We start from the raw sequence: 22,067 nt of genomic DNA, 5'->3' as shown, positions 1-22,067 counted from the left end.
AAGTGAAGTATTTTGTCTTACAAATATCTAAATAGTGTTAAATCAAGATGCATTTACTTGCGTGGCAAATGGCTTAATATATTAGATTTATTTTCATTCGCAAATTAAGTCAAAAAACACTAAACAACATGTGCGTTTTTGCTGGATAATTTGAGAAATAATAATAAATATTGAAATTAAATGTTCTTAGAGGCACGAACTTATTTAATTTTGACAATAAAAATTTAAATAAGTTTGTAAGATAAATAAAATCTCAAGTAAATGTGTTTTCATTAGACTACATATTTGTGACAAAGTGGGCGGGGCATAACATAATACTTATAGCTGAGCTCATGAATATTAATTTTGTGATGCCCTGATTGGATAGTTAGAAAATGGCAATTATAAATATAATAACATCATAAATATGTGAGAATGCAACTGAAATATAATATTTAATTTGAAATATAAGAAATATTTAAAACAGTTGAGCTCATGAATATTCATTTTGTGATGCCCTGATTGGATAGTTAGAACCTGGCTATTAGAAATGTAATACTGTAACTTTATAAATATAACAAATATGTGAACATTTATTTAAAAGTATAATATATTTGATTTGAAATATAATAAATATTAAAAATCAGCTGAGCTCATGAATATTCATTTTGTGATGCCCTGATTGGCTTGTTAGAAATTGGCGAACAGAAATTTACAAACTTATTATAAATATAAGAATGTTTTTTAAATACAGTAAATATTTAAAATCAATTGAAATCATTAATATACATTTTTGAATTTATTTAAATAAGCTTAGCTCATGAATATTCATTTTGTTATGCCCTGATTGGATAGTTAGAAACTGGCTGATATCAAATTTTGCAGACATAAAATGATAAATATAAGTATTTGAAAATTGTAATAAATAATTTAAATCAGTCGAGCTCATGAATATTCTTTTCGTGATTCCCTGAGTTGATCATTGGAAATTGACTAAAATATTTTTTGCAAACAAACAAAATATTAATTTTTTATTAATATATTTAATATATTAATATATTTAAACATAAAAAACTAATAATTGTAAATATATTTTAAATATAATTATTATTTAAAACAAGTTGCACTCATGAATATTAACTGAAATAATTAATATTTAAAATAGGCTGAGCTCATCACGAATATACTTATTTGATGCCCTGATTGGTTGGTTAGAAATTGGAGAATTGAAATACTTGCATCGTATTATAATTATAATAACATTTTAATAAATACTTAAAATTTGATTAGAAATATGACACATTTCATTTTTAAATATAGTAAATACTTAAATCAGTTGAAATCATGAATATATTTTTAATATTTAATCAATCTTTCAAATAAGCTGAGCTCATTTATATTCATTTTGTGATGCCCTGATTGGACAGTTAGAAATTGGCTATAATAAAAATGTTTGCAAACATAATATTATGGATATAAGAAATATTTAAAATTTGATTTGAAATAAGGAGTAAATATTTGAAATCAGTTGAAATTATTTTTTAAATAAGCTGACCTCAGGAATATTGATTATTTGATGCCCTGATTGGCTTGTTAGAACGAAGCTTATAGAAATATTTGTCATTTTATAAATATAATACATATTTGGAATTTTATTTAACATATATTTGATTTGAAATACAGTAAATATTTTAAACCAATTAAAATCATTAATATAAATGTTTTTATAAAAATAATAATCATTTCAGCTGAGCTCGTGAATATTATTTTTTTGTGATGCCCTGATTGGCTTGTTAGAAATTGGCTAATATAAATTTCTGCAAACATAATATTAGAAATATAATAAATATTTGAAATTTGATTTGAAATGTGATAAATTTGATTTGAAATACAGTAAATATTTCAAATAAGCTGAGCTCATAATTTTGTGTTGTCCTGATTGGGCGACACAGTGGCGCAGTGGTTAGCACTGTGGTCTTACAGCAAGAACTGGATCGAGTCCCGGCTGGCCCAGTTGGCATTTCTGTGTGAAGTTTGCATGGGCATCCGCTGTGTAAAACAGATGCTTGAATAGTTGGCGGTTCATTCCGCTGTGGCGGCCCCTGATGAATAAAGGGACTAAGCCGAAGGAAAATTAATGAATGTATGTCCTGATTGGTCATTGAGAAATTGGCGAACAGTAATATTTGCAAACTTAAATTATGAATATTTAATACACATTTGAAATTGATTTGAAATAATTGGTTGAAATTATGAATTTTAATATTTGTAATTTAATTATTTTTCAAATCAGCTTAGCTCATTAAAATTAGCTAATAAAACTTTTTGCAAACTTATTATATATATAATAAATATTTGAAAACAAATTTAAATTATAAATAAATATTTAAAAAAATAAGTTGAGCTCATGAATATTAATTGTTGAAATATAATTACTATTTCAAATGACCTGAGCTCATGAATATTCATTTTGTGAGGCCCTGATTGGCTTGTTAGAAATAGGCTAATAGAAGCATTTGCAAACAGTGCATCTTCCTCCCAATTATGTAAAATACTACACGTCTTCAGGATTTGCTCTCCCACTGAGTGCTCAGGAAGAGTCTTCATTATTAGCCGCAGGGTTTGCTCCAGTAACATTTTTAAAGGGCTTTTCCATGTGCTGTCCAGCCCTAATGGGTCAAAGGTCAAACCAGCATCTGATCCAGAGTCTGTGCTGACTTTTTAACATCCGTTTTCTTATAATTAAACACAACTTTCCTTCAGCTTATCAGATATCGCCACAGCAGAATGAACCGCCAACTATTCCAGCATATGTTTTACACAGTGGATGCCTTTCCAGCCACAACCCATCACTGGGAAAACCCCCATACACACTCATTCATATACTACGGCCAATTTAGGTCATCAATTCCCCTATAGTGCATGTGTTTGTACTGTGGGGGAAACCGGAGCACCCGGAGGAAACCCACATGGGGAGAACATGCAAACTCCACACAGAAATGCCAACTGGCATTAAAAATGAAAAATAAACATGAAAAATAAAACATATTTATGACAGGTAAACATTCCTGATTTAACCAACATTCTTGATTTGGCTGCAAGTACAATTAGCAGTTTGTTCTCTTGTTTCTGCTCTTACACCATTTGCTAGTCATAGTGCCAGATCTGGCGCTCATATCTTAACCACAGGCCTTACATGCTGCCAGAGATAGAGAGTAAGATCGCAAATATATTATAAAGCTGGAATCCATCAGGCAGGGCAAGTTACAGCAGATTTGGTTCTGCAATTGGAGTTGGAATAGCTTTTAACTGTTAAAGTTATTATATATGAACATGGTTAACCTGCAGGTATATAGTTTATAGGTGATGTCTATGTGTACATGTTCAGTGAAGTGTATTTGTGTATTAAGTGTATGTGTTGTCCTTGATGGTTGGCATTTGGATGTGTTTTGTATTATGTCTTTTCCAGACACCACAGATTCGAGCTTGCTGGACAACTGCTGTGAGGATGGTAAAAAGCGAGGCCTGGAGTCTCAGGACTGCAGCAGTCTGCCGCTCATCTCTGAATCTACAACCTGCAGGTCTGTTCAGAGCGCCAACATTCCCATTAATGCTGTACACAAAAATAAATCAGGGCTAAAGTACATCCAGGAGGTTGTTATCACAGAATAAAGCCTTTTCATCTGCTTTTTACAGATTTATCGGCCTCCCAACATGAAGCTGAGCACTGTTATTTAAAACTGAAGGGTTTATTCTGTGAAAACAACCATCCTGGATGTACTTTATTCTGCTTATTACATATATACTTGCCACTAAACATAAAAATTAGTCACAAATCATTGTTCATAGCCGTAATAGCTTATTAATGCTTTAATTAAATAGAAAACTGACGGAAATGAAATCAGCTGATGAAGTATACACTAACTTGCGCATTATTTAGGCACTAGATGGCGTCAAACAGTCAAAAAAACACAAAGCTGACAGGAACAAAAACAGCTGATGGAGTAAACACCAACCTGCGCATTATTTAGGCACTAGATGGCACCAAACAGTCAAAAAACGCAAAGCTGACAGACATGTAAACAGCTGATGGAGTATACACTAACCTGCGCATTATTCAGACACAAGATGGCACCAAACAGTCAAACACACAAAGCTGACAGAAACGAAAACAGCTGATGGAGTATACACTAACCTGCGCATTATTCAGACACTAGATGGTGCCAAACAGTCAAAAAGCTGACAGAAACGAAAACAGCTGATGGAGTATACACTAACCTGCGCATTATTCAGGCACTAGAGGGCGCCAAACAGTCAAAAAACACAAAGCTGAAACTAAAACAGCTGATGGAGTATACACTAACCTGTGCATTACTCAGGCACTAGATGGCGCCAAACAGTCAAAAAACACAAAGCTGATAGGAACAAAAGCAGCTGATGGAGTATACACTAACCTGGGCATTATTCAGACACAAGATGGCGCCAAACAGTCAAAAAGCTGACAGAAACGAAAACAGCTGATGGAATATACACTAACCTGTGCATTACTCAGGCACTAGATGGCGCCAAACAGTCAAAAAACACAAAAGCTGACAGAAACGAAAACAGTTGATCAAGTATACATTAACCTGTGCATTATTCAGTCACAAGATGGCGCCAAACAGTCAAAAACACAAAGCTGACAGAAACGAAAACAGTTGATCAAGTATACATTAACCTGTGCATTATTCAGACACAAGATGGCGCCAAACAGTCAAAAACACAAAGCTGAGCAATGCTGTTTTTAGATATCAACTTTAAATTTGGAATCTAATTTTTTCAGATATTAAGCTTTGATTTTCTGTCAATTTTAAGCTAAAATTCATATTTATGTAAGATATAAAATATAAACATACTCTTTTATTATTTTCATAAACCTAAAGGCTCATAACTCTTGTTTAGTTTGACCTTTTTACCTTATTTCACTTCGGCTTCAATCTGACAAGCCTCTTCTTTGAGATCTTTGAGTTTAAATCTATGCATCCCAAATACTGAAAGTTAGCAATCATTTAAGCTGAACAAGTCAGTTTTATGTTCAAAGAGTTAAGGGGTTAATTGGGGAAGTTGATAGTGGCGAAGGTTTGGATCCTTGTGGTTTTGGGGGGCTTTTGCAAAAAAACGGTAAAATTTCCAAATCCAGCAAATTCCACTGGGGGAGACTCTATTCAGACGGAGATGAGAGAGAGCGTGACACGAATAACAGGAAGTCTGCAGATTATTTCAGGGGAAAAACAAGCCCAGAAAAGCGAAAAGGAAAAAACTGGGCTTTGAAAGGATGGATGTGCGGATTGTGAAAGAGGGTGAAGCAAGAGCGAGAGACAGAAACACTGATCGTCTTACCGTAAAAACTCCTGCGGTCAAACAAACAGCACAGTTCTGACGTCTGGGGTTTTACATGCTCAGGAAGAAGAGTTCATTTCATAGAAGTGAATTAAAAGGAGATCTGAGGTCTTTCACAATCTGAAAATAAAAGTCTTTCCTTGGAAATCAGAAGTTGTTTAGTCTGACATGACACATTACAGCATTTTCAGTTGCATCATCCATTTATTCTTACTAATTCATGTCTTTTATAATATAGTTTCTATATTAAACACAACAAGATGATGTATACTTGAACATAAAAGTCTATTTCTAGCAATATTTCCTCATTCATTTTCCTTCGGCTTAGTCCCTTTATTCATCAGGGTTCGCCACAGCGGAATGAACCGCCAATTTATCCAGCATATGTTTTACACAGCGAATACCCTTCCAGCTGCAACCCAGTACTGAGAAACACCCATGCACACTCATTCACACACACACTCATACACTACGGCCGATTTAGTTCATCAATTCCCCTATAGCGCATGTGTTTGGACTGTGGGGGAAACCGGAGCACCCGGAGGAAACCCACGCCAACACTGGGAGAACATGCAAACTCCACACAGAAATGCCAACTGACTCAGCCGGGGTTCGAACTAGCGACCTTCTTGCTGTGAGGCCACAGTGCCAACTACTGTGTTGCCCCCATTTCTAATAATACAAATATAAAAAACTCTATATGAGAACATACATAAATTGAATGTCTAACAAAAATAGAAAATAGTTTTAATTGTATAAAACAAAAATATGATTCAGTTTTATGACAAATGAATAGATTTGTGATGAAAGCTAGCAGTTATTATATAAAATCAGACTATTAAAATTAGCAAATATCAAAGTTTAAATTGAAATAATAATGATAATAATAATAATAACGTGATATAAAAGTCTGCCACAATGCAATATATAAAACTGTAGGAAATACATTCATTCATTTTCTTTTCTGCCTAGTCAATTTATTAATCTGGGGTCGCCACAGTGGAATGAACCGCCAACTTATCCAGCATATGTTTTATGCAGCGGATTCCCTTCCATCTGCAACCCAGTACTGGGAAACACCCATACAGACTCATACACTATGGTCAATTTAGTTCATCCTGAGCACCCAGAGGAAACCCACGCCAACACAGGTAGAACATGCAAACTCCACAGCCGAGGCTCGAACCAGCGACCATCTTGGTGTGAGGCTATTGTGCTACCCACTGCGCCACCGTGACGCCCTTGTAGGAAATACAATGTACAACAAAAACCAAAAACATTTTTAATCAACAACATGACTAGGATTGTGATTTAAAGGAGACCTATTAGGATGTAAAATGCGTCTCTGATATCTTAAGAGTGTGTGTGTGTGAAGTGTCAGCTCCAAATACCACACAAATAATGTTTATAACTCTCTGAATCTGACCCTTTCAGGCTTTGATCCACATTGTGGCGTTTTGGTGACTGTCGCTTTAAATGCAAATGAGACTGTGCTCTTTTCAGAAAAGGGCGGAGCTACAGATGCCTGTGTGTCAGCATAGTGGCAGATTCCTGAACAAGACTAACTCCCTATGCTAGCGAGGGAGATATAGTCACTAGTGGGTGGGGCTTTAACCATTTGATGACATCATAGAAAGGGAGAATGTTAATCAGAGTGTTTCTGCAGACTGTTTTAATCAAGCCTGATTATAAAAAACACAATTAATAAATGTTTACCATTAGAGGCTGCTTATATTCACACACTGCTGACACACAACTGTGTTTAAACCCCTTATAGAAGTGATATTTGCATAACAGGTCCTCTTTAATAAATAATAATGTTTTGAATTTATGCTAGATTGAAGATCACAATGGGCAAAGATCCTGCTTAGATCTTCCTGCTTAGTGTGTGTGTGTGTGTATTCAGGGTGGTTCAGGAGCAGTGTTGCTCAGCGGTTCTGGAGGACAGCATCTGCACCAGTGGTATAAACATGGCCAAAGATCAGAGCAGCTGCGACGCTCTTCTGTCCGGCAGCACCTGCGAAACCAAGACCACAAAGGTGTGTTTGTGTAACACTTATATTCTCCGCACGAACACATTAATGTGGCATGTGATGAGTGCATGAATTATGAATGGGTCAAATTCAAAATACAATGCAAAAATCAAACATTACATTTAAAGTTTTAAAATTATTCATTCATTCATTCATTTTCGGCTCAGTCCCTTCATTAATCTGGGGTCGCCACAGCGGAATGAACCGCCAACTATTCCAGCATATGTTTTACGGAGTGGATGACCTTCCAGCTGTAACCCATCACTGAGAAACACCCATACACACTCATTCACACACAACGACGCATACACTATGGACAATTTAGTTCATCAATTCCCCTATAGCGCATGTGTTTGGACTGTGGGGGAAACCGGAGCACCCGAAGGAAACCCACGCAAACGCGGGGAGAACATGCAAACTCCACACAGAAATGCAAACTGCCCCAGCTGAGGCTCGAACCAGCAGTGTTCTTGCTATGAGGCGACAACCCTACCCACTGCGCCACCGCGTCGCCAATATTAATTAAAAATATTTAATTAAAAATGTAAATTTTTTGTAATCAAGACAAACTAAAACTCTCCAGAAATAAATATTTTAATAATTTTTAATAATATTTATTTGTGAAATTATAGTTTTTGGAAATATTTGAAAAATTATAAAAAATTTCAAGAAGAAAAAAAATATATATACACAAAAATATATTTTACATTTGCATTTACATTTAATTTGATATAATAAAGAAAAATAATTACCTTAAATGTATTAAAAATGATATATAAATTGCATATAACACATATAAAATGTGTATAAAATGATGCTGTACAGTATGTGTGTGCGCGTGTCTGCACACGTCTGCTCGCTCACAGGAAGATGATAAATCTACAGCTCTTCTGAACATAAAAATAAACACAGAGTTTATGCTGAGCAGGAGCCAACTCGTCTGTTCCTGTTACACACACTGAATCCTGTGTCTAATGCCCACCTGAGTGTGTTTCTCCACTTTATTTATCACTTCATCTCAAACCGCTAAGAATCATTCATCATGACCAGTATCAGATGATCTGTAGACGAGTTTAAACTCTCTGTAAATCACTGAAGCATTCGCACTTCAGTCCTACAGTTTCAAGTGTTCATGCAATCAAAATATACATGCATTTGAGGGAAAGACAGAAAGAAAAGAAAGAAAGAAAGAAAGAAAGAAAGAAAAAAGAAAGAAAGAAAAAATAAAGAGAGAAAGAAAAAGAAAGAAAGAAAGAAAGAACTACTACTACCCCTACCACCACTACTACTACTACCACTACAACTACCACTACTACTAATACTACTAGTACTACCACTACTACTACTGCTACTACTACCACTACTACCACTACTACTAATACTACTAGTACTACCACTACTACTACTGCTACTACTACCACTACTACTACTACCACTACTACTACTACCACTACTACCACTACTACCACTACTACTAATACTACTACTAATACTACTAGTACTACCACTACTACTACTGCTACTACTACCACTACTACTAATACTACTACTACCACTACTAGTACTACCACTACTACTACTACTACTACTACTACCACTACTACTACTACTACTAACACTACTACTACTACCACTACTACCACTACTACTACTACTACTACCACTACTACTAATACTACTACTACCACTACTAGTACTACCACTACTACTACTACTACTACCACTACTACTACTACTACTACCACTACCACCACTACTACTACCACTACTACCACTACTACTACTACCACTACTACTACTACCACTACTACCACTACTACTACTACCACTACTACTACTACCACTACTACCACTACTACTACTACCACTACTACTACTACTACTACTACTACTACTACTACCACTACTACTACTACCACTACTACTACTACCACTACTACTACCACTACTACTACTACTACTACCACTACTACTACTACCACTACTACCACTACTACTACAACTACCATTACTAGTACTACCACTACTACTACTACCACTACTACCACCACTACTACCACTACTACTACCACTACTACTACAACTACCATTACTAGTACTACCACTACTACTACTACTACCACTACTACTACCATTACTAGTACTACCACTACTACTACTACCACTACTACCACCACTACTACCACTACTACTACCACTACTACTACAACTACCATTACTAGTACTACCACTACTACTACTACTACCACTACTACTACCATTACTACTACTACCATTACTACTACTACCACTACTACTACTACTACTACTACTACTACTACTACCACTACCACTACTACTAATAATGATAATTAATATTAGAGCGATTTCTGTGACTCTGAAGGCTGGAGTAATGAAGCTGAAAATGCATCATTAAAATCACTGGAGTAAATGATTAAATTAAATGATAATCTACTTTTGAATAGTCATTTTATAGTGCAATAATAATTCACAAGTTTACACATTGTACTGTATTTTTGATGACATAAATGAAGCCTTGGTAAGCAGGGGAAGCTTATTTTAAAACATCTAAAAATCATACTGACCCCTAACTTTTGACCAGTAGTGTGTGTGTGTGTGTGTGTGTGTGTGTGTGTGTGTGTATATATATATATATACATACAGTTGAAGTCAGAATTATTAGCCCCCGTTTACATTTTTTTGTAAATGATGTTGAACAGTTTCAGGAAATTTTCACAGTATGTCTGATATTATTTTTTCTTCTGGAGAAAGTCTTATTTGTTTTATTCGGCTAGAATAAAAGCAATTTTTAATTTTGTATGAACCATTTAAAGGTCAATATTATTAGCCCCTTTAAGCTATTTGTTTTTTCGACTGTCTACAGAACAAACCATCATTATACAATAACTTGCCTAATTATACTCTAACCTGCCTAGTTAACCTAATTAACCTAGTTTAGCCTTTAAATGTCACTTTAAGCTGTATAGAAGTGTCTTGAAGAATATCTAGTCTAATATTATTTACTGTCATCATGACAAAGAGAAAATAAATCAGTTATTAGAGATGAGTTATTAAACTATTATGATTAGAAATGTGTTCTGCTCTCCGTTAAACAGAGTTTGGGGAAAAAATAAACAGAGGGCTAATAATTCTGACTTCAATTTATATATATATATATATATATATATATATATATATATATATATATATATATATATATATATATATATATGTATACACACAGGGTTCCCATGCTTCTTGAGGCCTACAAGGCCTGGAATGTACTTGAAAACAAATACAGTTTTTTTTGGTATTTTAGCCTTAGACAGCTTTTAGCATTTTTAGCATTAGACAGGACAGTAAGTTGACAGGAAGTGAATGGGAGAGAGAAGGGGGTAGGATTGGGAAACGTCCACAAGCCAGGATTCGAACTCAGGACGCCCGGAGCACTGCCGCACCATATGTCTGCGCACTAACCACTGGGCTATCGCACCAACTATATTAAAAATCTTAAATTAAAATCTTGTATAAGAGCTATGACAAATAATGCACATTTAATAAATACGGCGGTTCATTCCACTGTGGCGGCCACTGATAAATAAAGGGACCAAGCTGAAGGAAAATTCATGAATGGATTTAATCAATATTTCAGAAACTGCATTTGAATATTACCAGTTTTGAATTTTGAACTTTAATTAAAGTTCTGTGAACATGAATGTTTAAAACGGTCAACTTTATTGAAAATCATCACTCTGACATCTTTAATGGGGATATTAAGTGTAAGATAAATGTTTTCATGGCACTACATATGCTGAGCTTCAAAGTTTAGCATTCCACATATATATATATTAGTGGTGGGCCGTTATCAGTGTTACCTTGCTGCGTTAACGCGAGGCTCTTATAAGGTGCTAAAAAAAAAATATATATATATATATAAAATATCGTCGTTAATCTATTCTCAAAGTTGGGTTGAGAGCTGGGTCTATTCTACGCGAGCTATGATGACTTTCGCCTTGATATTTTAGCGTGGATGTATACCTGACCGGTGAGCCGTCTGACAAACAAGTGTCCTTCTGGATCTTTCACTTACTTTGAAGACACTGACTGTGTTTACATGGACATCTGTAATCCAGTTATTAGCCTTAATAGACATTAATATAATTAAGGTGTTTACGTAAAGTGCTTTCATGAGTTTCCTGTAATTTTGGGTGACTTTAACTGCAGTTCGGCAGTTTCATTTTAACTCATGAACATTTCATTCATGCCCCCATGACAAACTGTGGTATTAGACGCAAATAAGTAGTAAGGACTGATGAGAGTGATGGAATTTAATAAGGCACTGTGAATGTAAAAAATATTCTTCGGCATTTCGCAATGTGCTTGTCTGCGGTTCTTTACTGACAGCTGTGTGTGTGGATCTTGTCGGAAAATATGGCGAAAAGTCCGACATGACGGTAATAGTTTGATTGTGGTGTTTACTTCAGAATCAGAATCAGAAAGAGCTTTATTGCCAGGTATATTCACACATAGGAGGAATTTGTTTTGGTGACAGAGCTTCTACAGTGCAACAGGATTACAGAGACAGGACAAAAAACAGATCATAAATATATTTAAAAAAAAATACAAGTAAGTAGTGAATGCAAATATACAGATTGACAAGTGTATGTACATGTTTATTACTATATACCACGTTATATGTGCAGCTGTTATGTGCAAATTGGAATGTAAAGTGTGTTGTTAAATAAGTGTATATGTGTGTAAAAGTGTATAGCAGTAGTGATGTTGGTTTCGCAATTATTATCATCAAGTGTTCATGAGATGGATTGCCTGAGGGAAGAAACTGTTTCTGTGTCGGGCTGTTCTGGTGCGCAGTGCTCTGTAGCGTCGACCAGAAGGTAACAGTTCAAAGAGGCAGTGTGCTGGGTGTGAGGGGTCCAGAGTGATTTTGGCAGCCCTCCTGCTCGCTCTGGATAAGTACAGTTCTTGGGGAGTAGGAAGGGTTGTACCAGTGATTCGCTCAGCAGTGCGAACTATTCGACGTAGTCTTTGGAGGTCGTATTTAGTAGCTGAGCTAAACCAGAGAGTTATTGATGTGCAGATGACTGATTTAACAGGTGTATAACTGTTTCAGCAGCTCCTTTGGGAGGTTGAACTTCCTCAGCTGACGAAGAAAGTACAGCCACTAATAATGCCACTAATATCTGCATACTCCACATGTCTTAATTCCATTTCTGTTTAGTTCTGTTATGACTTCAGTCGGATTAAGGTAATCAAAAATGGCTGTTTGGAGCTTATGTAGGCCTACAGTTCACAATTCATGTTTAACTGAATAAACAGTTAGTAAACACAAGCACATCTTATTGAACATCATTGATTTTCATCACCATTTATCATAGTAGAACAGTTTCTCAAGCAGTTTGTGATGCATTTTGGAAACAGGAGATGAGCCCCTGGAGCAATGCGCCACCTGGCTCGAGAAACCCGTTCTCAAAGACTTACTTTAGTTATTATTTGGGTAGCACAAACATTCTGAATGCCTTCGGGAGAATTCAAATGAGCCATTTTAATCTAGATTAATTCCAAGATTACAGTGAGATTAATCTAGATTAAAAAAATTAATCTGTGCCCACCTCTAATATATATATATATATTGCACACTTGTATTTCGAAATACTGAATGATATTGTGAGTGTGTAGTGTGAGTCTCACCTGTGTTGTTGTGTTGTTTTTGTTGGGTCAGATGTGCTGTGAGTGCTGTCTGCTGGGTCGAGCGCTGCAGGATCAGGGTCTCTCCTGTGAGCTCAGTCTGCCGGTGGTCTATCAGTGCGGGCAGGTGTCCAGATCCTGCTGTGTGGACAAACAACCAGCACACGGTCAGACACACATACACGAATACACACACACGCAGGAAGACACACATACACGAATACACACACACTCACGCAGGAAGATACAAATACACACACACAAACTTACACAGAATCCAGACATGGTGACACACACACTTGATTCAGTGCTGTCTCAATGTAAACACAAGTCTGCCTGTAGTCAGTGATTAAATGTATTAACTTCAGTCTCCAGTTGAGGAGTTAAAGATACTCTACTGCCCTCTAGTGCTCATATACTGACATCTCCACATCCATCGGACCTTTAGGATCTGGAAGGAATCAAAGTTTACCTGGGTTATTTTGCTAGTTGAACAATTAATCCATGCAAGTGAATCCATTGGTAGAAAAAACCTGACCACCAGCTTCCACTCTACACATCAGTCCTCCTCTGATTACTCTGATTGGCCAAAAAAAAAATGCTTGGTCATGTCTCTTCCAACCATTAGGTGCGTTCGACATGACCCACGGCTGCAGCAGGTGATCAATGAGATTAGCCGAGCGCAGGCGGGGGCGGAGTTGAAAACGGAGCCATCAAGCCGGCCACTTCGGGGGCTCAAAGTTCCAGCAGTCATGAACGATTAAATTGCGTGATCATTTATTTATTTATTGAAATAACAACAAAAGATATACAGAACAAATAAATCAGAATACACTCTCTACAAACTATAGTTCATTTGTAAACAATAAGGGAAGTATGAATTACATTTAAGTAGTCTATATACAACAAACACATGAGAAATAAGGGGAAAACGAGAGGGCACATAAAAAGGAAATAAATATCTACGAATTAATAGGATAATAGGAGTATTTTGGATAATAAAATCATTTTAAAAAAGCACATTAATCTAAAAAGATTGAACAAAAGGACCAAAATAAATGAGCTACACTTTAAGTAGGAATTCTCCAGAAAGAGCAGGTACATCACTAGCTAAGTTTCCATCCGAAAATGCGAATGAACTTTATTAAAACTGAATTATCGCATTAAAGACGTGCCAATAAAGCAGCGTTTCCATCCAACGAGTCAAAGCGAACAAAATCGTCACTTCCTGATTTAACTAGCACCAAATATCAACAGTAAAAACTGAATTTGCTGCGGCAGGAGAAGCTGCGTCAATCTTTTCTTCATCTAATAAATGACTTGCGCCTCAGAAGGCAATCCTGATACACAGTGAATGAAGGTGTCAGACGCGGAGAACAGACGCTGTTGATTCTGGAGGTCATTAATAATATAATAACACTAATACTTAAACCGTAAGGTGTTTTAGAATGACCAAAACAACAGTTCAGATGGTTTACAGTGTGCTCAGCCTGCTGGTTTGTCCATTTACGCACATTTTCATCATTACGTGATCTCTTATAACAAAATCACATGACCTTTTTTAATGAGCATACTGGAATTTGTTTGGTAAAAGTGTTTCCATCGTAGTTTATGCGCATCTTTACTTATCGAATAAAAAGTTTATCCTGCTCAGTTATGCGCATACGTTTTTTTATGCGCATTTTCAACATTTATGCGCATCATGGCGTTTCCATCAACTGCTTTTTATGTGCATATGCAAAATGCGCATAAAAATAGGTGAATGGAAACATAGCTAGTGTCACTTTTAACATTTCTGCTTAAACGGCTTGACGGGAAATAAAATATTTTAAAATCAAATTTTTATATATTTAATAAAACATTTTCAGACTTGATTTGTTATAAGGAATCTTTATAGGGGTGTGAGGATCAATGATGATAATTATTTTATCACAAGTCTCTAAGACTTATTTGAGTTAATGTTTAGGTTATTTACTAAAATATATCATTTAAATCGTTTATAGAGCTGAATCTAGTCTGTATAAAAAGGTTGAATAAACCTGTGCAAACAGCCTAACCATTATGAACAAATTATTTAACAAAACATGACACTGCAGTAAAATATTTGAAGTATTTTAATAAGCACGATGTGTAAGATAGAGATGGTATGAAAAGTTACTTGTTTGGTTTTTAAATTTCTGAGACTGAATTTGTCCAATAATAAACCGGAAACACACGTGGATGTTGTCATTCGGTGAACTCAGCCAATCGTGTAATATCAGTGTCGTCATCGCAGCTCCAGCAGTCGCTCTTCAGATGCTGCACCGGCTGAATCAGTCATCTGATGTAAGAGCACTGTCGCGGTACTTTAATGCCACATGTGACTGTCACGTGGCGTCGGCGCAGCATCAATCCAGACAACATTTCTAAACAGCATGCACCGCTTTAAGATTTCGATTGATCTGAGCAGCGCTGCATGAAGTCGAACGCACCTATTATTTTGATGCAAGTGAAAGATGGAGGAGGAGTTTTATAAACAAACCCCGCCCCCTATTCAATATTCCATATCGGTTTGAAACAGGTCATCATACTAAAACAAAACTCTGCAGCAACTTCTGCTTTATGTGGACTTTAATGCATTAATTCATTAAATATTGTTGCTTGTTTAGCTTAACTAGCTTTTATCTCAATTTTTCCAAGTAGAGTGCAAACATTTCACATTCGATTCTAAATTAAAGCATTAAGAGATTTATTATTAGATTTATTAAAGAGATTTATTTTATTATTAGACGTATTAGGAGAATATTTAATTGTATTAATTGTATGTGTAATGATTACAGGAGCCCAGCCATCTGAGGGCGATGCACAAAACACAGAGGACCAGTGCAAAGGTAACTGAAGCTGCTGATGTGCTGGATAATACTACACACACACACACGCACACACACACACACACACACACACGCACACACACACACACACACCACACACACACACACACACACACACACACACACACACACACACACACGCACACACACACACACACACACACACACACGCACACACACACACACGCACACACACACACAACCTTTCAGCATGTGCTCTTTGTGTGTTTGTGTGTGTGTGAAGCTGCAGGTTGTGCTCAGCGATGTCTAAACGGCACCTGCTCCTGTCTGGACGGATTCAAGCTGAAAACTGATAGAAAACACTGCGAAGGTCCGTTCACAACACTCTGTTTCATGCACATTTTAGGATATCACTTTACAAAAAAAGCTAAAAATGTGCATGATAAACATCTAAACTACATGTCATGATTGAATTGATTTACTCTATTATTATTTTAATCTTTTTATTTAGTTTTTTATTTACTTATTATCGTCATTATTTTTATTACTATTTATTATAATTATTTTATTAATTATGAATATATATAAATTATTTAGTCTTTCTTTAGCATCGTTTGTTTCAATGTGCTTTGTGATTCATAGTTAGAATGTTAAAGGGCACATAGTTGACCTCTTTTTTATGATGTAATATTAATATTATGGTTCTTCTGAGTGTGCCAGTTTAGGTTCAGTTTAAAACACAATTCAGATTGTTTTATTATAATGTGTTCAAAAGTGTCATGTTGGGGGCGTGTCCACAGCTCGCTGATTTAGGGGTGTGTTGCTTCACATGTTGATTAGTTTCGGCTTCCCGCCCAACGTAACAAGGGGGCGGAGCCATGAGCTCACCCGCTCTGCATTTGCAACAGAGTCTGACAGGCAGACTGAGAGAAGGAGCAGGAGTGAGAGGTTCAGCATTCAGTCGTACATGTACGACTCGGACACAGACCAAGCAGAGAGTACAAAATCATTTGTGTCTTTGTACAGTTTTACAGCCAACTGTGTGCTAGTTTCAAGTGCCGAGCTTGTACACAGAAACTAATAACCACGCACACTGAATTAACTTTGACTGAGGCACCGGATGCGCCGCTCGAAGCCGCAACACGGCACACCAGACACTCTCTGTGGCGCACCAGAGACATGAAGTATCCCGAATCGTCGCGCCACGCATTTTTGAATTCTAAACAGGTTTCTGCAGCGGTCCGCGGCGCCCAGCCGTCGACTTGAGTGTACCCTGATAAAAACCGATGTTTAGATCTCTAAAACGCATGCTAGTTAAGATCACAGGGAGCTTCTGGGATCGCAAGAAATGCAAACAGCTGAAGTATAAGGTAGACTCAATGAGAAGTACACATGTTTGCAAACCTACCTAAAGATACAACCAATAATTCCGATTAGAGCGATAATGTGGAGAATATTGATCTTGTGTTGAGCCCAATGAGCCTTGCATCTAAAAATAGAGCTAGGGTGTTCCTTTAGTGATATCGCTTCGACTCACGCTGAAAATGGCGGACGTGAATCAACAAACTGAGGATATGATGACGCACCTGTCAATCAATATTGGTGGGCGGGGGGAGTGCTCTCCTACGTAAAGTTGCGGTCGGTTTGAAAACCGCTCCAATTGGTCCACCGTTTTTATGTTGTTAAATTGAAAAAAAAGCACTGGGTGTGTTTATATCACCCCAATATGACGCTCTATACACCATACATGCACATATTATACACATATAGCTTGAAAAGTAGATTTTTTACCATAGGTGCCCTTTAATGAAAAGCAATGAAATAAAATAGAAAATCTAAACTACAATGGAAACAACACATGACTCCTTCCAAAATTGTGGGTTATTTTTAATCAAGCATTTTTCATTGGTTTTCCTTTAACTAGATTGATACAGTCTACAACAAATGCATCATTTACTGTAAACTGAACCATTATTAATGTAAAGTCTTGCGTGTTGTTATAGTGGGAGTCACAGAAAGGGATGATTTCTACTCTCTTGAACACATGAGATGGAATCTGCGCAATATTCACCAAATATTTTATGATATATTTTAATATTAGGAAGAATTAATTAGTGTGAAAAGTAACATACAAATAACCTTGAATTGAATTTTGTGCATGAAGTAAAGTTGCATCTTTAGATGGAGTCATATATTCAGTAAAGGCTCAGTTTAGAAGTGTGATGTGTTCAATTGTGTACTGTGTGTGTCAGATATCAATGAGTGTTTGTTGGGTCCTCATCACTGTGTGACGGGCGAACGCTGCATCAACACACTGGGCTCTTACCGCTGCCAGAGGGAGATCAGCTGCGGCACTGGATACGAGCTCACAGACAACAACAAGTGCAAAGGTCTCACACACACATAGTCACTCACTCTATATATCTATTTTATCACTCCATAATTCAGAAAACGCCTCAAATACCACACTGAAAAAAATACTCAAAGATGATTCCTTGGATTTACTCTATTTTTTTATGTTAAGTGGTTGTAAACAACTTATTTGGGCTGAATTTAAACAAACAAATCAAGTTAAACATTATTAAACTTAATATGTTTGTTTAAATTCAGCCCAAATAAATAGTTTGCATCAGTTTTGCATGCAACACTTTTTTCAGTGCAGGAGGGCCAGACGGAATCTGCGGACATCTTGTGCTATTTCTGTGCAGAATTGTGTTAAAAATCTGCGGATTATGCAGAATTATTTTGGGAGTATCATAACTAAAACCCTAATATATTAAATAAAAAGTACTACCATTTTAACTTGTATTTAATGTTTACAATGCAAATCCAATTAGATCCACTTTATATGATAAACAAAGCAAGTCTCTCATATAATACCTCTACTAAAAGAAAATATTATTGTACAAACTGTATTGTAAATAAATCATATGAATATTTTCATATTAGTCAATAATATTACCGTAATTTAAAAACTGAATAAATATAGATTTACACACATTTACTCAAGTAATTATACTGAATCAATGATGGGTTAAAATCTGTGAAATTGTGTGCACACAGATTCCGTGTGGGCCTAGATATATATATAATCAGGCAAATGATGCATGTACGAATCCCTCTGTTAAAATATAAATACACTTCAGAGTATAGATGTGAATATATATCCATAATTGTTTAGTGTTTCCTCTGGGATGTTTTCCAGCTGTGGTGGCAGGCCTTTTAAACCAGTGGTTCTCAAACTGGGGGTCGAGACCCCTGCGGGGGTCGCAGAATAATTTCAAGGGGTCGCGAGAGTGATTTAAAAATTGTGTAATTTTCAGTGATTATAATATATATTTTTCAGTATTATAAGTGAAAGCTAATATTTTCAGATTTTTTAAAGATATCACTGATGAATTCATAAAGTATTTAGGACACATTCAGGCAGAATGCATCTTTGCACTTAAAGCGCAGCTTTTAACAGTTTGAAACTGTTGTCATGTCAACTTGCTGCAGTAAACAAAGCCGGCAACGCTTATCCCGCCTTCGCGCTCTTCTTATTGGCCCACTGCGCTAGACTGAATCATTCAGTCAACGCCTTCTGCCTTCAGATGACAGGAAATACAACCGCAAAAATGTAAGCGCTGAAGATGAGAGAATGAAAACAACACTGACAGATTTAGTTTTAGAAACCAGCTAAAGCTACAAATAATGGCTCATCTGATTACTGAACATGTGCTGAATGTTAATCCACCATCTACACTTTTCCAAGAGTAGATAAAAGACTTCCATTGGCTTCAAGTCCGCTATGATAATAACTAAAGCATTCACTGTAAAGTCTGTGGGACGGAACTTTCAGGTAACTGTTTGCCACATCTACACATTTTAAGCACGAGAGTTTCTGTTTAATCCTTTATTTAATGGCCAGACGCTGTCAGCTATATGTAAAATTTAACCCCACATACACCATCGCAAAAGGGCTTGCACTGACCAAGATTAAACTAATATTGCAGCTCATGAAAAGACCGCTATTGCTATTAAAATGACGTATACAAATAAACAGGTATATGTCAAAAGGATCTGTGCAATATTAGACATCATCTGTGAGAACACAGCAAAGTTATCGTAATCATTAATAAATTCATGTCAAGCAGTGCCTGCAGGGCCGGTGAGCGGTTCGTCCGTGTATCTTTTGGTCACTCAATTATGCTATAAAAATGTATTTTCTTGTGATAACAGGATTTCATTGAGACATATTTACCATCACGCATGCATATATATATTTTTTGCTCGTTAGTTTTGATTAGTGATTTCAAATGCAATAAATCTGTTTATAAAACTTAAAATAAGCTATTTTTATTGTTTGTATATGCTTTGGTAGTGGGGGGTCGCGAGTTCTTGACGATCTTACATTGGGGGTCGCTGGCTTAAAAGTTTGAGAACCACTGTTTTAAACTACCAACCACCTATGGTGTTTTTCAGTGATAAATTCACCTTTATTTTGTATAGCGCTTATACAATGTAGATTGTGTCAAAGCAGCTTCACATGATGTCGTGAGTGCAGTATTACAAGTCGAGATCGCATTCATGTAATATGATTTCCTCTGTTGATGCACAATATTTTTTACACGCCCTCAAATACACACTGCTCAAGTGTAGATTTTCTTGTGCACTTCCAAATAAACACTGAAGTGTGATTTAGTGTGTTTATATCTCCAACATTTATCAGATCTGCTGGGAATATTTCTGAATGTCTTCAATAGACCTGCAGAGCGTCATTAATGCGTCCTGAAGTAAAGTGAAACGGCTATAAACTCCAGCAAGATCAAGTGATAGTGTGCAGAACCACAGACCTTTATCTATAAATAAAGTATAATTATGGAAACTGTGTTCATCTTAAATGAAAGCTACGCTGTGTTTGCTGGCCTCAGTCAGCATGTCACCTTAAAGGGTTAAACCAATATCGCACAGCACTACTACGATTACAGAAAAGTTAGCTCTGTTATAATTCACTTACATTTAAATATATGTTTTGGGAGATGTTATTACCCGCTATTAATTAAAAAACAGCACCAACTGCACGTTTTAAATGAGAAGCTGTAATGTAGCTGTGGCGGGAATACATTTTGGTGTGGTGTCGAATGTTTGGTGTTGGATTTGGTTTGGAGTTTTGTCTCAGTACAGGAGAAAAAAGGCCTATAATAAAAAACATGCATCCTAATATAAATCTACAGACGCAACTTGATGAAGTGCAACAAAAGAAACACTTAATGGTGCATTTTAAGGGTTATTTTCCATAAAACTTAAAGCCAGAAATCCCAAATTCTCACAATTGACGTTGCATGAAAAATTAGTTTAATCTTTATCCTCAATCTTAATGAGCTCTATGCACAGCTAGAGTTTTAAAGCTGACGATAAACTTCCGGTAAAGGCCTAATGTGACTATTTTTAACTTCACAAGGTTGTTTTTACAGCATCGATGTTGTAATGTAATTACAATACATTCAGTTAAATAGACTTAAGCATTCATTTAGTTGTTCAAGCATAAAACGAGATGGCAGACCGTCGTAACCACCAGCTCCATCAGTAGCAACAGGCCAGTGCAGAAATTCCATTGAAAACACTGGGGTAAAGCAAACTCTCATATTTTAGAGACATGGTAGAGGGAAATGGGATCTAATGCAGAGCTTCATGTCTGATCTGAGACCCACTTTATATTGCATATCTAACAGGCAGTGAAGATCGCTGATTTTTAAAGAAATCAGATCTTAAACCTGACAATTTTGTTATAGAAAGACAGTTCACCGGAAGCCCTAGTGCTGTCTGGCTGAATAATAAAAGTCGTTGTGCATAGCCTGTTGTGTTTAATCTTGATAACTTGTGCATTTTCAGACATTGATGAGTGTGATCTGGGCACTCATAACTGCGCCGCTGTGATGGAGTGTCAGAACACCGCCGGCTCTTTCCGTTGCCGTCCCAGAATGCAGTGCGCTGTGGGCTTCATTCAGGACGCTCTGGGCAGCTGCATCGGTGAGTCGCTCGCAAATAAACAAACAAAATATACAAGTAATTTCCAGAAGCGTGATCTTTTTGTAAGTGATTGTCACCTCTAGAGGTCGCTCTCGCTATAGATAAGTTGGCTCTTGGTCTGTATGCT

At 36.4% G+C, this 22,067-nt stretch overlaps 1 protein-coding gene across 3 annotated transcripts in view; it reads left to right on the top strand.

Moving 5' to 3' along the window:
- The window catches only part of fbln1 (fibulin 1), a 73,141-nt gene that overhangs the window by 5,378 nt on the left and 45,696 nt on the right, over window positions 1-22,067 (top strand). For all 3 annotated transcript variants that reach the window (XM_056451388.1, XM_056451387.1, XM_056451389.1), the window contains exons 2-8: window positions 3,449-3,560; window positions 7,265-7,397; window positions 13,132-13,264; window positions 15,917-15,967; window positions 16,212-16,298; window positions 18,181-18,318; window positions 21,803-21,940. In XM_056451388.1, coding sequence (XP_056307363.1) covers window positions 3,449-3,560; window positions 7,265-7,397; window positions 13,132-13,264; window positions 15,917-15,967; window positions 16,212-16,298; window positions 18,181-18,318; window positions 21,803-21,940 — 792 coding nt within the window. The remainder of the gene's footprint in view (window positions 1-3,448; window positions 3,561-7,264; window positions 7,398-13,131; window positions 13,265-15,916; window positions 15,968-16,211; window positions 16,299-18,180; window positions 18,319-21,802; window positions 21,941-22,067) is intronic.

Source organism: Danio aesculapii, chromosome 25 (assembly GCF_903798145.1).
Source record: "Danio aesculapii chromosome 25, fDanAes4.1, whole genome shotgun sequence".
Lineage (NCBI taxonomy): Eukaryota > Metazoa > Chordata > Actinopteri > Cypriniformes > Danionidae > Danio > Danio aesculapii.
The sequence above is the reverse complement of the archived record's forward strand: the minus strand, read 5'-3'. Positions and strand labels throughout refer to the sequence as shown.